The sequence below is a fragment of the Palaemon carinicauda genome, chromosome 22, assembly GCF_036898095.1.
Source record: "Palaemon carinicauda isolate YSFRI2023 chromosome 22, ASM3689809v2, whole genome shotgun sequence".
NCBI lineage: Eukaryota > Metazoa > Arthropoda > Malacostraca > Decapoda > Palaemonidae > Palaemon > Palaemon carinicauda.
The window spans coordinates 100,769,676-100,791,156 of record NC_090746.1 but is presented as its reverse complement, the minus strand read 5'-3'; the positions used below and the strand labels follow the sequence as shown (position 1 = coordinate 100,791,156).

Sequence of the window (21,481 nt, the reverse complement as noted above, 5' to 3'; positions counted from 1 at the left end):
GAAATTGCCACCTTTGAAAAAAATATTTGGGGAAGGTGAAGAAAACATTACATTCAATGGATACAAAGAATCTCCAAGGAAAGTCTACGTGATATATATATATATATATATATATATATATATATATATATATATATATATATATATATATATTACTGTATATATATATATATATATATATATATATATATATATATATATATATATATATACATATATATATATATATACATATATATACACATATATATAGGCCTATATATATATATATATATATATATATATATATATATATATATATATATATATATACACTCACATTATTTATAGATATATGTATACACTCATACATATATATATATATATATATATATATATATATATATATATATATATACACATATATAGATATATACACACATATATATGAATATATATATATATATATATATATATATATATATATATATATATATATATATATATATATATATATATATGTATATATATATACTGTATATATACATACTGCATAGATATATATATATATATATATATATATATATATATATATATATATATATATACACACACATATATAGATATACACACACACACGCACATATATATATATATATATATATATATATATATATATATAGAGAGAGAGAGAGAGAGAGAGAGAGAGAGAGAGAGAGAGAGAGAGAGAGAGAGAGAGAGAGAGAGATTAAATTGACTTTTCCCTTAAGAAATCATAATCTTGTAAGCTACAAGACCATTGATTGACGGATGTGACCCGAATACCACAAGCACGGAAATATCGGTAATGAAAGATAAGTATCTGACAAGGGCAGAGCAATTAAAAAGATTTAAAAGGTCTTTTCGTTAAATAACTCTTTCAAGTTTATTATAAACTTTGTTTGTGCTTAGTTGTTAGTTTTCGATATATATATATATATATATATATATATATATATATATATATATATATATATATATATATATATATATATATACATACATACATACATATATATATATATATATATATATATATATATATATATATATATATATATATATATATATATATAGTATATAGTGTGTATGTGTTACAATAAACTAAGTTATTATTGTAAAGATGTTGATGTTATTTAAGTGATGTTGTGCCAGCAAGTACAGTTGTAAAGAAAGGGTGAGATAAAATAGGATACTCGTCCCTGTATTACTGTTAATCTCTTAATCTGGCTTTGTTGTTCTTTTCAAAGGTTTTCGACTTGTCTATAAAGAGAGCTTCCTTCAAGGAAAAATGAACTAAGTGTTTACGCTCGGACACGATAAGTTCTGGCAAAGAGCTCTGCTCAGCGGCCACCACCGAATGGTTTGACTATAGGAGCGACTCGTCCAAGCCTTGGGCCTTGTAGTGGCTGAGGGGCTTCTACCACCTCGATATGTGGCCTAAGGGCTTTAAAGGTGTCTCGTGTTCCAAAGAGATAGATATAAGGGCCTCTGTTTCTACACCTGTCCGATCCTAAAGGTTAGAGGTTTGATTCTGAAACTGCACTTGGTTACCTGGCTGCAGAGGCATAAGGCTCTTGTTGGGGTTCATCATGATCACCATCTCCTACGCCTATTGGTGCAAAGGACCTCGGTTAGATTTCGCCAGTTGTTTCTATCTAGAGATTTTAAATCAGTACTTCTCCATTCATTATCTCCTACTTCACGCTTCATAGTCCTCAGCCACGCAGGCCTGGGTCGTCCAACTCTTCTAGTGCATTGTGGAGCCCAGTTAAACGTTTGGTGAACTAATCTCTAGGGAGTAAATAGACAACAGTTTCTAGTGCTTCTTCGCCGTCTCCAGCTCTACTCTATGTAACCCAATGTCTGTTTATTTAGTAGTGTTCTGTGGCCTTGGACACACCAATCCTGAAGATGTCTTTCCGTGGCAAGCATCCCTGGGGATTGGATAATTTTTCGCGCGGGCGTAAGGAGGTACTGCAGGATGGCTTAGGAGGTCCTATCGCTGCCAAGACCGCCTCCACCGCCATAATTCTATTTAATGACCCATTTTCCTGTCTTGACAGCAGCAGCTTCTTTTATATTTGATTTTAGCTACAAGGGTAACAGTAGACATAATGTGATCCCCCATCTCTAATAGAAGGCAATTATCTTGCTCAGTAAGTTAGGCCCTCAATCAATGGCGATCTGGAAAACTGTCTCTTCATCTTTGACGATCGATAACTTGGATGAAGGTGTGCTATTGGGAAATGAGCCACTTCAAACCAAATCATCCTGTTTGCCTGTCAATGTAGGTCATGTACATGTGGCTCTCCATCTTGAAAATATCTACAACATATATTAAATGGAGAGTTCTAGGGATGGGAACAATTCCAACATTTCCAGTGGTTACAATGAAGCTTGGGTATCACAAGATACACAGGCTGAGTTATGTAGTTTGCAAACCACTTTCATCCCTTGCCTATAGATGTATTCTCTTTCCTCATCAATATGGTCAATGGCTTAATGGCCCCCGTGGAAATTAGCGATATCCTACTAATCGAGGCTCTCGGGTATAAGTAATCTGATGTGACCTTGTCATAAGTATAGGTAGCTAGGTCCCTTTTTATCATTAAAAGGGAGTTCTAGTATTTTCTAAGGGTACCATTAACCTGCAGCAACTGATTTTGCCAATAACTGGTTGGTGGGTTCGTCGTTAGCGGCTTTTCTGACTGTCTCTTCATCCATGGTATGTGTGTCATTTGAGGGCTTCCAACACTGTTAAAATTGCTGCTATTCACAGATATTCCTCAAACTCACCTTCAAGGGCATCGGGTTGTTTTTTGAGGGCAGGATACTGTCATTGGAAGTCAGCGACGGATATCCTCTAACTAAGTAGGTTCTTGAACTGAAATTTGAACTATATGGTTTTCTCTTGAAATCTAAATAGTGCATTGTTGATGAAGTCTGTGTTCTCTAATAGCATGATGTGTAGGCAAAGATCCATGATGACAGTGGGGCTAGGGCATCTCTGTAGAAAGAGCCATGCCTTCTAGAGTCACCACGTAACTGCTAGGGCTTCTCCTTCCACAGCAACATATCCTGCCTTGGCCGAGGTGAGGCAAAGTCGGCCTCATAAGACAATTCATCAGCTTCCTTTGTAGCAGAGGGTAGACTTGATTGAGGTGCAACCACAACATTCCTTTCTCCAGTCTGTGATGTCAGCTGTCAGGCCGATGATATCATAACATGAGAGGTTATCCTTTCTCTGCAGTCAGGGTGCATCCTATGCCAGCCAGAAGCTCTCTGATGGAGGCAGTGGGTAGAAACGGTGCCATCAGAAGATGGAGGTACTTTACTTACTTGAAAAATACCTTAGCATTTCGACTAGAATTCAATGAACTGTTTGGTTAGAAAAGCATCAAATTAAAATGACTACGAACCCTGCCATTTAGTGCCTGAATCTATCTTCCGATGTTTGCTGTGAGGGACACGATTCTGTAAACAGAGATGCTGAACATTAGAATCATCGAAATATCAACCTTTGTTAACTGTTCATCAGTTGTTTTTAGTAAGAAAAACGTTGGATCTACAGTAGTAGGATCAGTGTTAATTATCAACAGTGACCAAGTTCTGCTAGTGAAACATGAAATATATCCAGATCTTCACTGACGCGGACATGAGAAAGGCATGTTGACAAATCCAAATTGGAGTGTTATCAATAGAAGGTGTCTTTCACAGTTTCAAATATATGTTTCCACTACAAAACTATTTAAGTGAGAATGATGAATTCAGCAGTAACATAGAACAGTGACGGGGAACATTCTAGCAGTAGTAAACAACATCTTCTTCCCCACCATTATCCCTACATTAAGGGGTCGGATGCCTGATGCACCCTCTCCAATGCCTTCGATTAAAGGCATCCTCTTCCATCAAACCTCTTCTCTCCATATCATCTTTCACCTTATCTCGTCATCTAATTATCTGTCTCCCTCTTGATCTTCTCCTCCTTACAGTTTCCCCTTAAGCCCTCCTCACTCCCTCCCCACCATCCATCCTTAATGAATGGTGTGTTGATTCGTTCAGCTTCCTAGAAAGAGAACACCAAAGGAGTCGAGGACCAAATCCAAAGTATGAGGGGTTAACTGTCCGACCTTCCAAGGGTGACATGGGTCATGGTCAAGTTTAATAGCTAGGATACAAGTTCAGGCAACCGACCCCTTAATGTAAGGATTACGGTGGGGAAGTAAAAGATACGACTTCAAGCATAAGAATATAACCATGCAAAAAGGACTTATTTCACTAAAGAGACTAAATAGAAGTGTCTATCTGTCTGTAATGTCTGTTCCTCGCCTTCAATCCGAAAGATTTAGTAAGAGGAGTAGTGTTTAAAGGTTAACGATAATCATCACATGATTACACTTACCTCAAGTGCAAAGTTGTGATGAGAAAAACTTCAAGAGAAAAACAGTATAGGTAAGATAGAGATCAACCTAACCTAACCTAACCAGAAGTTTGATTTGGATAAGGTTTGAAGTAAATGGAATATCTCTTGAGCATTTTCCTTCAGTTTATAATAATTTTAATTATTATTATTATTATTGTTGTTATTATTATTATTATTATTATTATTATTATTATTATTATTATTATTATTATTATTATTATTATTATTTTTGTTATTATTATTATTATTATTATTATTAGCTGAGCTACAACCTTAGTTGGAAAAGCAAGGTGCTTTAAGCCCAAGACCTCCAACTGGGAAAAATAACCCAGTGAGGAAAGAAAATAAGGAAATAAATAAATTATATGAGAAATAATTAACAATTAATGAAATGTTTTAGAAACAGTAACATCAAAACAGATATTGTCGTTTTGAAATAAAAAAAAAAAAATCGCTTAAATGATTGAATGAAGTGTAGGGATAGCAGGATACATTAAAAAAGATGAAGGAATTATGCAAAACACCTTAATAATAATAATGATAATAATAATAATCATGATGATGATGATGATGATGATGATAATAATAGTAATAATAATAATAATTAATAATAGGAATTCCGAAAATCGTACACCATGGTCATCTATAAATGATAGAACTTTTGACCAAATTACCGCCACATTTAACAAAATAGTTTGGCGAAAGTTACGCTTTGATGAAAGATCAACATTTATATATCAAAACAGGATAAATGTGTTTACGTACAACTTGTTCAAATGTTAAGGATAAATTTACATAAAGAGTGAGTTTGAACAGTTGATATCCTTAAAAACATTAATTTTTTTTCCGGTACGTTAAGTCTCTTCAAAATATCGAACGTTTCATGGCGAATACCAAATTCAGTGAGTCACGTATTATATGGGTTAATAAATCGCAAACTCAGTTGAGTTGTGTATTGTATGGCTTAACAAGTCGCTTTCATGATCGAACTCATGGTCATCAAGCATTATAATTCAGATCAAAGGTGATAAACAAACTTGATTCAAAGAAAATTTTGCATTTTATTTGCGGCAGCAGGACTAGAGACTCGCCTCCAAAGAATTGCAAACACCCATGAGAAGGAAAAACGTAGTTTTTTTGGACTTGTGCATGGAGGCGGAGTCTACAATATTTCGTGTGTAAGGAGGCGGAGTCTACACTATTTCGTGTGTAAGGAGGCGGAGTCTACACTATTTCGTGTGTAAGGAGGCGGAGTCTACACTATTTCGTGTGTAAGGAGGCGGAGTCTACAATATTTCGTGTGTAAGGAGGCGGAGTCTACACTATTTCGTGTGTAAGGAGGCGGAGTCTACACTATTTCGTGTGTAAGGAGGCGGAGTCTACAGTATTTCGCGTGTAAGGAGGCGGAGTCTACAATATTTCATGTGTAAGGAGGCGGAGTATACAATATTTCGTGTGTAAGGAGGCGGAGTATACAATATTTCGTGTGTACGTGTGTAAGGAGGCGGAGTCTACAATATTTAATGTGTAAGGAGGCGGAGTATACAATATTTCGTGTGTAAGGAGGCGGAGTCTACAATATTTTGTGCGTAAGGAGGCAGAGTCTACAATATTTCATGTGTAAGGAGGCGGAGTCTACAATATTTCGTGTGTAAGAAAGTGGAGTCTACAATATTTTGTGTGTAAGGAGGTGGAGTCTACAATATTTCATGTGTAAGGAGGCGGAGTATACAATATTTCGTGTGTAAGGAGGCGGAGTCTACAATATTTTGTGCGTAAGGAGGCAGAGTCTACAATATTTCGTGTGTAAGGAGGCGGAGTCTACAATATTTCGTGTGTAAGAAAGTGGAGTCTACAATATTTTGTGTGTATGGAGGCGGAGTCTACAATATTTCTTGTGTAAGGAGGCGTAGTCTACAATATTTCGTATGTAAGTAGGTGGAGTCTACAATATTTTGTGCGTAAGGAGGCAGAGTCTACAATATTTCTGTGTGTAAGGAGGAGGAGTCTACAATAGTTCGTGTGGAAGGAGGTGGATTCTACAATAGTTCGTGTGTAAGGAGGCAGAGTCTTCAATATTTCGTGTGTAAGGAGGCGGAGTCTACAGTATTCCGTATTGTTGATTTGAGACGGTCTGATGGTTCCAAATTCTCAGTCACTCAACGCCTGACTTCCACGGTTTCCACCACAGTCCAGTCTCTGCTGACCGCTGGTGAAGAGGCCCCGTGCAATCTGTGAAATCTTCTCTTTTCTGCGCTGTACTGAGCTCGACGAATTGTTCCAAGGAGCAGTAGGTCTGTGTTAACTCTCTTTTTCATGTCAATAGTAAGATCCAACTATTAAAGCATTCTACTTTCAGGAATTCAAAAGCACAATATACGAACTCGCAAGCATTATTTTGCATAAATTTTTCTTGGACTATCAATACTTACGAAGAGTATAGTTATATTTGTATGATGTAACTATCATCACTCTGCAGTTTGTAGCATTTTTACTCATTATCTATATGTAAAATCGTTTCTTGTTACTCAATAGGACATAAATTAGGGATTCTTGAATCCTGATATCTAGAGTCAACCGATTTGACTAGAAATTTGACTGGAAATTCTAGATCAAATCTGCCACCCTCTTCCTCAACCAAATTCTGTATCAAAACCTGATATTACACGAATGTCTTCTGTACTATTTTTCTTATCTATTATTATTATTATTATTATTTGCTAAGCTGCAACCCTAGTTGGAAAAGCAGGATGCTATAAGCCCAGGGGCTCCAACAGGGAAAACAGCCCAGTAAGGAAAGGAAACAAGGAAAAAAAAAATAAATATTACTCATGAAATTACATTTTAAGTTTCAGACCATCTTCAACACTATGCAACTGAAGCTCCATGGAATAATGTTCATATTGATAAGGATGATGATGATGGTGACGGTTTCTAAATCCGATGTTATATCATCCAAGTCTTTTTGTTTCCTACACGAAGGGAAGACAATCAATGGAGTTTACGTCTTCATCATTGCTAATAGTTTGATTAGGTAAAGGAAGTTGTTTCAAAGAAAAGTTTTATATGTGTATATATATATATATATATATATATATATATATATATATATATATATATATATATATATGTATATATGTCTTTTCATTTTTGCTTTCGTGGCTATAATACACAATTTATGCTCATCATGTGTTAGCTTTTGTGATTTCTACACGCACGTCCAAATTACACACGCACACACACACACACACACACACACACACACACACACACACACACACACACACATATATATATATATATATATATATATATATATATATATATATAGATATATATATAAATATATATATATCTATATATATATATATATATATATATATATATATATATATATATATATATATATATATATATATATATATTATGTATTATGTATCTACACATACAGTATATATAATGTGCTATATACATACATATATATATATATATATATATATATATATACATATCTAATAGATTTGCTTGTATGTGTGTATATATACTTATATGTATATGTACAGTATATGTATATCTCTATATGCATATCTATATGTATGCATGTACGTGTATGTGTGTATATATAGGCTATATACTCATGTATATATATATATATATATATATATATATATATTTATATATATATATATATATATATATATATATATATATATATATATATATATATATATATATATAGTAATCCATTTCGGTATTATAAATAGTCAGGGTTTGAGGAGAATGAGCCCGTAAACTGTTTCATGAGGGTAATTACTTCGATCATATCGTGTAAAATCTCAATATACTACCCCGAAAGATACCAAGTTTTATTTCAATCAATATTCAAGTGTGATGGTATGTACAAAATCAATGTTATGAAATGGAACTAAATTAGCTGGTTTCCTGAGGTGGAGTTTAAACCAGAGCAATATTCCATTTCATACGAATCGTAGCTAAAACCGCTTCTTCTCTGGTATTCATAGTTAATTATTGGGGATTGTGGTGGCCTGGTGGTAGCATCCTTGCTAGGTGATTGCCAGATTGGGGTTCGAGTCCCGCTCAAACTCGTTAGTTCCCTTGATAGCTGCAACCTCACCATCCTTTTGAGCCAGGGATGAGGGGTTTAGGTCTATCTGCTGAGTCATCAGAAGCTATTGCGTGGCCCTCCTTGGTCCAAACTTGGGTGGAGAGAGGGCTTGGGCGCTGATCATATGTAACAGTGTCTAGGGCCTTGTCCTGCTTGATAGGGCAATGTCTATGTCCCTTGCCTATGCCATTCATGAGCGGCCTTTAACCCTGGATAGGTACGGTGGGTCGTTTGCGACCCCGAGCGTCAAAAAAAAACAGGTTTTTCTCACGTGACTCACCCCCGTGACTGAATTTGTGGGTGATCGACCTGCAGGAGGTGTCTCCCCTACACGCTCTAGTAGTGTCCAGATGTGCATTGCTGTAGCTGTACTCCTTCCCCGATTTCTGAGACGCGTCGGGGTCGTTCGCGTCCGAGTTTACCCTTCTAGGGTAGTTTGCATAATTATCAAAGTTATTACGTATTATGAAATTGTCGTAGAATGGTGCAACTTGTATAGGTTATCAGTTGTGGAAAGTCTTGGTGGATTGTTTGGCTACCATGTGCATGTTTTTTTTTTTAGTTAAAATGTCGTTCATCACCACGAGGACCATTTTACCGCGAGTGCCCCTTTTTCATTTTTTTTCATTTTTTTGCCAAGTCATTTTTCCGTAAGATATTGCCAAATAGTGTCGTAAAACTTTTGCTTGTTTAGTGTTGGAAAGTGTGTCTAGATGATCTGGCTACCCATGCATGACTTTGTTTTTGTCAGATACGACGTAGTTATTGGTATATTGGGTATTTAACTGCGGTTACCAATTTCTGTTTTTTTTTCAATATTTGTAAAAATTACTACGTAGTAAGGAATTGCCGTATATTATTCATTTTTTTTTCATGTTTATGTGTTAGAAAGTGTGCCTTGATGGTTGGGCTAACACGTGCATGTCTTTTTTTTTATCTGGGATGTCGTATATTAGAATGTCGGGCATTTTACCGCGAGTGTCCCTTTTTCCTTTTTTTTCATTTTTTTGCCAAGTCATTTTTCCGTAAGATATTGCGAAATAGTGTCGTAAAACTTTTGCTTTTTTAGTGTTGGAAAGTGTGTCTAGATGATCTGGCTACCCATGCGTGATTTTGTTTTTGTCAGATACGACGTAGTTATTGGTATATTGGGTATTTAACTGCGGTTGCCAATTTCTGTTTTTTTTCAATATTTGTAAAAATTTACTACGTAGTAAGGAATTGCCGTATATTATTGATTTTTTTTTCATGTTTATGTGTTAGAAAGTGTGCCTTGATGGTTGGGCTAACACGTGCATGTCTTTTTTTTTATCTGAGATGCCGTATATTAGAATGTTGGGCATTTTTCCGCGAGTGCCCCTTATTATTTGTTTTGCATTTTTTTGCTTAGTCATGTTACCGTAAGGAATTGGCAAGTAGTGTCGCAAAACTTATATTTTTATAGTGTTGGAAAGTGTTTTTAGATGATCTGGCTACCCATGCCTATTTTTTTTTTAGCCAGATATGGCGTATATATAAGTATGTGTTCGATTTTCCTGTGATTGCCATTTTTTCGTTTTTTCCCATTTCTTTCAAAATTACTACGTACTAAGGAACTATCACAGAGTAATATTTCATTTATATGTTTATTTGTCGGAAAATGTGCCTTGATGGTTTGCCTAGCACGTGGCTGAAATTTTTTTTTTCTGAAATGCCATATATTAGAATGGCCATTTTTCCACGAGTGCCCCTTTTTATTTGTTTTGCATTTTTTTGCTTAGTCATGTTACCGTAAGGAATTGGCAAGTAGTGTCGCAAAACTTATAATTTTATAGTGTTGGAAAGTGTTTCTAGATGATCTGGCTACCCATGCCTATCTTCTTTTTTTAGCCAGATATGGCGTATATATAGGTATGTGTTCGATTTTCCTGTGATTGCCATTTTTTCGTTTTTTCCCATTTCTTTCAAAATTACTACGTACTAAGGAACTATCACAGAGTAATTATTCATTTAGATGTTTATTTGTCGGAAAATGTGCCTTGATGGTTTGACTAGCACGTGGCTGAATTTTTTTTTTCTGAAATGCCGTATATTAGAATGTTAGCCATTTTTCCTCGAGTGGCCCTTTTTATTTGTTTTGCATTTTTTTGCTTAGTCATGTTACCGTAAGGAATTGGCAAGTAGTGTCGCAAAACTTATATTTTTATAGTGTTGGAAAGTGTTTCTAGATGATCTGGCTACCCATGCCTATCTTTTTTTTAGCCAGATATGGCGTATATATAGGTATGTGTTCGATTTTCCGGTGATTGCCATTTTTTCGTTTTTTCCCAATTCTTTCAAAATTACTACGTACTAAGGAACTATCACAGAGTAATGATTCCTCTAGATGTTTATTTGTCGGAAAATTTTGTTTACTTTTTTTTTGATTGAATATCATCTAATTTTTTTAGCTAAAATATTGTTTTACATTTTTTTTTTCGATTTTATTTCCCTTCAAAAAAATTTTTTTGGGTCAGAATTTTAATTTTATATTCGTAAAATAATCGACAATTATCCAGCAACCCACCATACAATTTTTATGCATATCCAATAATAATTAGATTAGTAAATAACACCTTGAAATTGACATACCCTTCCTACATTTCAAGTGGCAGATTAGGGAGTCTGAGTCAGTGTGGTTGGCGGCCATTTTGTGGACATATCCGAAGCGTAAGCTGCCCTATCTATATATATTCTTGTTCCCTATAGAATTTGTGATATTTTGGTATATTTTTACCTGCATAAATATCATATTATATATTAAATATATGTATTTTTTTACGAAATTTCTAAGTACTCAAAAAATTACCTTTAGATATGGCCCCTGATATAAATGTAATTTACAAAATAATGAAGATTTTTTTACATATTTCTATTTTAGGATAACATATGTTTATTCCCTAAAAAAATTAGCCACTTCCTATTTCATTTGGGTACCCAAAAAAATTCATGAAATTTGGACAAATTTTTTTGGCCAAAAAAAGTTACCCTTTTTTTCTCATTTCAGATCTTCACCTCCATGGGTCTGACTTCATCCAAAATACATCAAGATGTGTCCTAAACATTCAAGAATCAATTCCTAAAAGGATTTGTGTATATATGTATAAACTTTTTTTTTATGAATTTTTATGTCAGGTCTTTTTTTTTTTCTACTTAATTTTTTAAAATATTTATAATAAATAGTTTTTCTGCAGATGAGTAGTATTTATCTATACAGTTGTTTTAAGCATTCATTGAAGTTATTTTTGGCAAAAGAAAAAAGGAGGTTACTGCAAAAACTGATTTTTCAAGAATTTTTTTTGGCGTCGGGGTCGTTCGCGTCCGAGTATACCCTTAAAGGGGTGTCCGAGGACCGTACCTATCCAGGGTTAAACCTTTAAACCTTATAGCTTAGTTAAACCTGAAGTTGCAGTTCACAAGACGTGTTGAAAAAAATCTTGGAAACCCTTTGGCATGTTTTGACCCTTTCATTGCCAGTGTTGAATTCATCAAAATCTGATGACCTAGCGAAATCTTTCAAGACCACACAAACCCTAGATTGTTGCTATTTATTGGAAAGTTCACATCAAGACCTTTCCAATGAATACAAACTTGATATGCTTCAGGTGATTTTAAAATAAATTTAACTTTTTAATATTTTGACAAAATTTGCCAATAGCAGTGAAATGATTAAACATTAGCAATGACCAACATTCCACCTTGGCTGCTACGTCTAATTCTGTCACATGCATATTAATGTTTAGAATTACACTCCATTGTCAGGTGTCTTAAAAAAACACAGGGTTACATGAATAACTATAAAGACATTTTTAAATGCTGCCAGCAAGTCCCATGCCTCAGAGAAGTTAATTAATTACAAGAAGCATTTATCGTTCTGTAGATTAATCTAACGCGATTTCTTTTTCTCTTTAATGTAGGTTAGGTTAGGTTGAACTAGGACGGGGTAGGTTAAGTTATGTTATAACTGCACTGTTCCCAAAACCTAATGCAAGCCACATGCCTCAGAGAAGTTGAGTAATTGCCAGAAGCATATTTTACCGTTCTCTAGCCTAATCTAACGATATTTCTTTTCGTCCTTACGTTAGGTTAGGAAGTGGCAGATTAGGTTGTGGTAGATTAGGTTAGGTTTTAATTTCACTGTTCCCTAAACCTAATGCAAGCAACGTGCCTCGGACGTTAGGTAATTACAAGAAACATTTAGCGTTCTGTAGCCTAATCTAACGTTATTCCTCTTTCCCCCTAAGTTAGGTTATGTTGGGTTAGATTAGGGTGGGGTACATTAGGTCGGGTTAGGTTACGTTACGTTTTAACTACACTGTTTCCAAAACCTAATGCTGCAAATACCCCCTCAGATGTTCCCAGAGATGCTTCTGGCAGCAGTGTTACCTTATCCAATGGGACCCAGTAACAAATCGCTGCGGCCTCTTGCTTTCTGTGGACGCCAGCCTCACCACAACCTCAGCTGCACCTACTGTCCAGAATTACCACCTCTGTGGCTGGAATAACAAGAGGATCGACATGTCTGTTAGCAAATACACATGGCCTGCCTGCAAGCAGCGCTGTGAGGACAAAGGAGGTCGCGTTTTCTTGCCTTTCGATAACAATTACGCAACTCATCTCTGTCATGTTTATCAAGTGGAAGTGTACTACGTGGGGATGTACCGCCATCCAGACGACGACCTCAGTACTTGGTATGACATGGATGGCCAGGTCATCACTACCTTGCTGGGATGGAGCCCTGGACAGCCCAACAACTATGGCGGAAAGCAATATTATATTGCTGTGGAAAGGGGCTTTGTGGGAGATGAATCTTTAGTGGCAACCTATCGGTGTGTATGTGAGATATAATCACTCATTTCGTTTGGAAAATTCTACCCTGTGGGATCATGAGTGGGGATTCTTTTCATCTGTATTCTATCAGAATCCTTTAATAAGATTAACAATATATTGGCATTGTTCTTGTAGGGAAAAATTACAATAAAAGAAATAAGTGTTTTTTATTAAATTATTCTCCTCATTACTGTATAGGAATACTTTAAAAGTTTTTAATGGAGTAAAAAGCAATATTTATTTAAACAGTAGAATGGTTATGTACTGAAACTACAGTAGAGGAGGAAGAGTAATAAACATATATTAATATATATATATATATATATATATATATATATATATATATATATATATATATATACATATATATATATATATATATATATATATATATATATATATGTTTGTAATTATTCATTTATATGTATATAAGGTATATTTATGAAAGCAATGTATATATATTTATATGTTTATTGATAAACACTTCATATATATACATATATATCTATCTATCTATATATATATATATATATATATATATATATATATATATATATTATATATATTTATACATATGTATGTATGTATGTATGTAAATATATACATATATATATACACGTATATATATATATATATATATATATATATATATATATATATATATATATATATACACTACTGTATATATATGTATATATATATATATATATATATATATATATATATATATATATATATATGCATATCATAATCATCATCAACATCAGCCGTTGCTAGTCCACTGTAGGCCAAGGGCCTCAAACATCTCCTTACACTCACTCCTGCTTATGTTCTTTTCTATGACAGTTTATACCTGCAAATTTTCTTAGTTCGTCAAGTCCGTCGTCTTTTCTTCCTTCCTTTGTTTTTATTGGAACCTCTAGGGACCCATTTAGTTTTTCTTAATGTCCTTCTATCATTCTCATTATATGTTCTACCTAGGACAAAATCTTTTTCTTACATGTTAGATTATCCTCTACTTTAGTTTGCTCTCATATCAATGTTGATGTTTTTTCTGTCTCTTAGTGTTATTCCCTTCATTATTCTTTTCCTTCATCTTTGAGTAATAACTAGCTTATATTCTAAGCTTTTAGCAAGGCTCCAAATTTCTGTTGCATAAGGTAATACTGGTAGGACCATCTGATTAAATACTTTTCTTCTTAGAGAAAGTGTCATTTTACTTTTCATAATTTCATCTTGTTTAGCAAAAGGTTTTCATAATTATGTATATATATATATATATATATATATATATATATATATATATATATATATATATATATATATATATATATATATATATATATATATATATATATATATATACATACATATATATATGTATATATATGAGTCATTTATGATTTCAAAGGTTTAAATAATGTTTTCCAATTACGTGTATATATGTGTTAAAAAAAAATCGTTTGGACGTTATTATGCTTGTGTTTTGACAACTCTAGGTAAATTTTAGTCGACACCATAACTGTGTGATTTATACACAAACTAGTGTACTCGACCCGTCAAAAGTGACGGCTAAATATCTAGATAGATATACGCGCACACGCACCCCCTGTCACCAGGGTATGATTAGACCTCTGGCCCCTACCCGAGAGACGGGTAACATCTGAGTGTGACCGGTAAGAAATATATATATATATATATATATATATATATATATATATATATATATATATATATATATATATATATATATATATATATATATGTATATACATATATATACATATATATATATTATTATTATTATTATTATTATTATTATTATTAATATAACTAGAGTAGTAGCGTAGCTATTGATGATAATGATAATAATAATTTGTTGTTGTTATATTTATTAGCCATCTGGAAGAATTTCATGAAATGAAATTCTTCCCATCAAGAAATTTTTTTACAGAATTAGTACTTCACTTCGCTCCCATTCCCTTCCTTCTTCTTCTTCAAATTTGAAACATCTTGCATTTATGTACCGGCGAGCTGTAATCGCGGTAGAGCCGACTCCTGGAAATTGCTACTCGCAGCCCATTCCAGGCTGGAGCACACCGCAGGTGGTTCACGATATTCTGCCTGGAACCATTTTCACCTTAGATTGAGGCCCTTTTTCGCTGTCGTAACTGCCTCTTGCCTTCGAGGGAAAAGAAAGTTTGGTTAGGTTAAACTGAAGTCTGGAAATTCAACTGTGCTTCTCTTTATGCAATGCCCTGAAAAGGATCTTTGTTCATGCGAAGCCCGGAAAAAGGATATCTGTTTATATGAAGCCCTGAAAAAGGATCTCTGTTTATGTGAAGCCCTGAAAAAGGATATCCGTTTATGCGAAGCCCTGAAAAAGGATCTCTATGTAACACCCTGAAAAAAGATCTCAGCGAAACCCTGAAAAAGGATCTCTGTTCATGTGAAGCCCTGAAAAAGGATATCCGTTTATGCGAAGCCCTGAAAAAGGATCTCTTTTTGTGCGAAGCCCTGAAAAAGGATCTCTTATGTGACACCCTGAAAAAAATTCTTTATGCAAAACCCTGAAAAAGGATATCTGTTGATGCGAACACCTGAAAAAGGATCTCTGTTTATGTGAAGCCCTGAGAAAGGATCTCTGTTTATGTGAAGCCCTGAAATGGGATCTACCTTTATGTGAAGCCCTGAAAAAGGATCTCCGTTTATGCAAAGTCCTGAAAAAGGATCTCTGTTTATCCGAAGCCCTAAAAAAGGATCTCTATTATTCGAAGCATTGATAAAAGGATCTCTGTATATGAGAAGCCCTGAAAAAGGAGCTCTGTTTATGCAAAGCCCTGATTATGAAGCTCTGTTTATGCAAAGCCATTAAAAAGGATCTCTGTTTATGAGAAGCCCTGAAAAAGGATCTGTGTTTATACGAAGCCCTGAAAAAGGATCTCTGTTTATGCAAAGCCCTGAAAGAAGATCTCTTTTTATGCGAAGCCCTGTAAAAGGATCTCTGTTTATGTGAAGCCCTGAAAAAGGATCTGTTTGTGCAAAGCCCTGAAAAAGGATCTGTTTATGCGAAGCCCTGAAAAAGGATCTTTGTTTATGTGAAGCCCTGAAAAAGGATCTCTGTTTATGTAAAGCCCTGAAAAAGGATCTGTTTATGCGAAGCCCTGAAAAAGGAGCTCTGTATATGAGAAGCCCTGAGAAAGAAGCTCTGTTTATGCGAAGCCCTGAAAAAGGATCTTTGTTTATGCGAAGCCCTTAAAAAGGATCTGTTTATGAGAAGCCCTGAAAAAGAATCTCTGTTTATATGAAGCCCGGTAAAAAAATCTCTGTTTATGCGAAGGCCTGAGAAAGGATCTCTTTTTAGACAAAGCCCTGAAAAAGGATCTCTCTATGCGAAGCCATGAAAAAGAATCTGTTTATGCGAAGCCCTGATTAAGGATCGCTGTTTATAAGAAGCTCTGAAAAATGATCTCTGTTTATGCAAAGCCCTGAAAAAGGATCTGTTTATGCGAAGTCCTGAAAAAAGGCTCTCTGTTTATGTGAAGCCTTGAAAAAGGTCTCTTTTTATGCGAAGCCCTGTTAATTATGGTGTGATCCGATTCAGATCTGACTTGTATCAGAACAAACCGTTAAGATAGCAATCGTATATTAGGAAACAATGTATTTTCACCCAGTCTTTTTCCTATAGAGTTCTGTGTAGAACCTTTACATTGTCCGAATTCTGTGAAGCACCTTTTTGCACTGACAGAATTGTGTGAAGCACCTTTGCGCTGATAGAATTCTGTGAAACACTTTTGCATTGTCAGAATTCTGTGAAGAACCTTTGCATTGTCAGAATTGTGTGAAGCACCTTTTTGCACTGACAGAATTGTGTGAAGCACCTTTGCACTGATAGAATTCTGTGAAACACCTTTGCATTGACAGAATTCTGTGAAAAACCTTTGCATTGTCCGAATTGTGTGAAGCACCTTTTTGCACTGACAGAATTGTGTGAAGCCCCTTTGCACTGATAGAATTCCGTGAAACACCTTTGCATTGTCAGAATTCTGTGAAGAACCTTTGCATTGTCCGAATTCTATGAAGCACCTTTTTTCACTGACAGAATTGTGTCAAGCACCTTTGCACTGATAGAATTCTGTGAAACACCTTTGCATTGTCAGAATTCTGTGAAGAACCTTTGCATTGTCCGAATTCTGTGAAGAACCTTTGCATTGTCAGAATTCTGTGAAGAACCTTTGCATTGTCAGAATTCTGTGAAGAACCTTTGCATTGTCCGAATTCTATGAAGCACCTTTTTTCACTGACAGAATTGTGTCAAGCACCTTTGCACTGATAGAATTCCGTGAAACACCTTTGCATTGTCAGAATTCTGTGAAGAACCTTTGCACTGTCCGAATTCTGTGAAGCACCTTTTTGCACTGACTGAATTGTGTGAAGCACCTTTGCACTGATAGAATTCTGTGAAACACCTTTGCATTGTCAGAATTCTGTGAAGAACCTTTGCATTGTCTGAATTCTATGAAGCACCTTTTTGCACTGACAGAATTGTGTCAAGCACCTTTGCACTGATAGAATTCTGTGAAACACCTTTGCATTGTCAGAATTTTGTGAAGAACCTTTGCATTGTCTGAATTCTATGAAGCACCTTTTTGCACTGACAGAATTGTGTCAAGCACCTTTGCACTGATAGAATTCTGTGAAACACCTTTGCATTGTCAGAATTCTGTGAAGAACCTTTGCATTGTCTGAATTCTATGAAGCACCTTTTTGCACTGACAGAATTGTGTCAAGCACCTTTGCACTGATAGAATTCTGTGAAACACCTTTGCATTGTCAGAATTTTGTGAAGAACCTTTGCATCGTCCGAATTCTTTGAAGGACCTTTTTGCACTGACAGAATTGTGTCAAGCACCTTTGCACTGATAGAATTCTGTGAAACACCTTTGCATTATCAGAATTATGTGAAGAACCTTTGCATTATCAGAATTATGTGAAGAACCTTTGCACTGTCAGAATTCTGTGAAGCACTTTTGCACTGTCTTGCACTGTCAGAATTCTGCGAAACACCTTTGCATTGTCAGAATTCTGCGAAGAACCTAAGCATTCTCAGAATTCTGTGAAGAACCTTTGCATTGTCAGAATTCTGTGAAGCACTTTTGCACTGTCAGAATTCTGTGAAACACCTTTGCATAGGCAGAATTTTGTGAAGAACCTTTGCATTGTTAGAATTCTGTGAAGCACTTTTTCACTGTCAGAATTCTGAGAAATATCTTTGCATTGTCAGAATTCTGTGAAGAATCTTTGCATTGTCATAATTCTGAGAAGAACCTTTGCATTGTCATGATTCTGTGAAACACCTTTGCTTAGGCAGAATTCTGAGAAGAATCTTTGCATTGTCAGACTTCTGTGAAGCACTTTTGAACTATCAGAATTATTTGAAACATTTTTGCATTAACAGAATTCTGTGAAGCATATTTGCAGTCAAAATTCTGTGAAACACCTTTGCATAGGCAAGAATTCTATGTAGAAACTTTGCATTGTCAGAATTCTATGAAACACCTTTGCATTTCAGAATTCTGTGAAGCATATTTGAAGTCAGAATTCTGTGAAACACCTTTGCATAGGCAAGAATTCTGTGAATAACCTTTGCATTGTCAGAATTCTAAGAAGCACTTTTGTCCTGTCAGAATTCTGTGAAACACCTTTGCATTGTCAGAATTCTGTGAAGCACCTTTGCACTATCAATGATTCTGTGAAACCTTTTTGCATAGGCAGAATTTACATTGGCAGAATTCTGTGAAGCACTTTTACACTTTCAGAATTATTTGAAGCATCTTTGCATTGACAGAATTCATTGAAGAACCTTTGCATTGAGAGAATTCTGTGAAGAACCTTAGCATTATCAGAATTATGTGAAGCACATTTGCGCTGTCAGGGTTCTTTGAAGAACCTTTGTATTGACAGAATTCTGTGAAACACCTGTGCAATGGCAGAATTTTGTGAAGCATCTTTGCACTAACAGAATTCTTTGAAGCATATTTGCATTGCCAGAATTCGGTGAAGCACCTTTGCAATGTCAGAATTCTGTGAAGCATCTGCAATGTGAGAATTCTGTGAAGCACCTTTGCACTGACAGAATTCTTTGAAGCATATTTGCATTGCCAGAATTCGGTGAAGCACCTTTGCAATGTCAGAATTCTGTGAAACGTTTGCACTGGTAGAATTCTGCGAAGCACCTTTTCGTTGACAGAATTATATGGAACACCTTTGCACTGACAGAATTCTGTGAAGCACCTTTGCAATGACAGAATTCTGTGAAACACCTTTGCAATGTCAGAATTTTATAAAGCACATTTGCATTGGCAGAATTCTCCGTAGCACTATTGCACTGTCAGAACTCTGTGAAGCACCTTTGTACTCACACAATTTTGTGGTTACAGTCTTATCTTTGATTATCTTTTAAAATAGTCTCGCATGACCTGTTTATCAATTATTATTAATTTTGATGATAATGAGCAATGAGTATTAAAGTGTGTTTTTCCTCTTTACGTGCCTTGCCAGCTAATACCTGAAGTGGCTTCTCATCGTATTTATTCGCAATACAAGAATTTTATCTTATATTTTAAATCATTATTGCAATCTCCTGCAAATATGTAAATAGAGTTTGAGTAACTTGAACTTTATTAATCTAGATGCATAAAGAATCTTTTGCAAACAAGAAACTTGGTCTTCGTCAAAATATTTTTTGACTTGCAGCCTGAAAAATAAGATTCAACTTAAATTGATAGATTCAACTTAAATTGATATTTTAATCCATCTTGATTATGATCAATGTCCAATAAAACTCCGCAGTCTATTTGTTTCTTGCATCCAACGGTTTATTGTAAAAAAAAAAAAAATGGGTGCACGTTAATGAGATCATGCTTTTGCACGTATACATGCAATGCAATTGCTTGTATTGTTGGAAAAAAAATGTTTGTTATAAATATGGTAGGATAGTACATGTGAATCAACTTAATGAAACTAACGAGAGAGAGAGAGAGAGAGAGAGAGAGAGAGAGAGAGAGAGAGAGAGAGAGAGAGAGAGAGAGAGAGAGAGAGAATTTTCAACGTTTGGTGAGCAACACTGTGAGAGGGCTGAACTAGAGGCGTGTTCACTGTACTTTTAAGTAAGGTTTTTGGGTCATCTAGTTACCCAATCACACCAGTGATTTGTGCAATCAACCATCACAACTCTCCGACTAAGATTAGTCTACTGTTCTGTTCTTAGTCATTTAAACCAATTTCCTATACTGTATATTACATAAATGTCCCTATTTTATAAATGAATAAAAAAGAAATAAGCAAGTGAACTCACCAGCCATGGTTATAAATGATCTTGCGGAAACATGGGACATCCTCTATCAAGACTATTTGTTATATTGAGACTAAAGAATGTTCATAATTATCCCTCATTCTGATTCATTCTTTTATATGTAACCGCTCTCTTTTCTCTCCCTTTTTCTTTCTCGACTACAGCAAAATTCCTGTCATTCTTCATGTTTTCTTCTCTTGATCTATTTCTCGATCTACTTGTAAATAATTTTCTATGTGTTATATAAAACGCTAAAGCGTTAGCACCGATAACGAAAAACCTTTCTTGACTCGCTTTATGTTCTAAGCAAACCCTTGCGCGGAGCAAGGCATGAAACGCACGTGATGCCTTCCCTTGGCCCGTTGTTTCCCGGGCGGCCATTGGTCGCGGCCCCTGCTCATAGAAACTCAGCGACCAATGGCGGCGCGCATCACATATCCAACCACTCGGGGACAAGGTGGCCGAGAGATTTTGACAGCAGTTGGCTGACAAGCGTTGTGAGGTGAAGGTGTTAGAGCGCTACGGCGTTGCGTCCGCGGCTTTCTCGTGGATTTATTTATTACAGTTTACGGAAAATGAGCTTGGATGTCCTTCTCCAGGCCGCAGAATATATCGAGCGGCGGGAGCGGGGTAAGTTTCGAGATGGTTGTTGTCCTGAGATGTGTGTTTTTTGAGGGGGGCTGCTCAAAGGGGGGAAAAAAGTGCACAT

At 35.3% G+C, this 21,481-nt stretch overlaps 1 protein-coding gene across 1 annotated transcript; it reads left to right on the top strand.

The window, feature by feature from the left end:
- Positions 1-6,629: 6,629 nt before the first annotated feature.
- Positions 6,630-13,566, top strand: LOC137616203 (uncharacterized). The gene is made up of 3 exons (XM_068345842.1): positions 6,630-6,738; positions 7,294-7,478; positions 12,941-13,566. The coding sequence occupies exons 2-3, from the start codon at positions 7,315-7,317 to the stop codon at positions 13,434-13,436; spliced, it is 660 nt and encodes a 219-aa protein (XP_068201943.1). The 5' UTR covers positions 6,630-6,738; positions 7,294-7,314; the 3' UTR covers positions 13,437-13,566.
- The last annotated feature ends 7,915 nt before the right edge of the window (positions 13,567-21,481 follow it).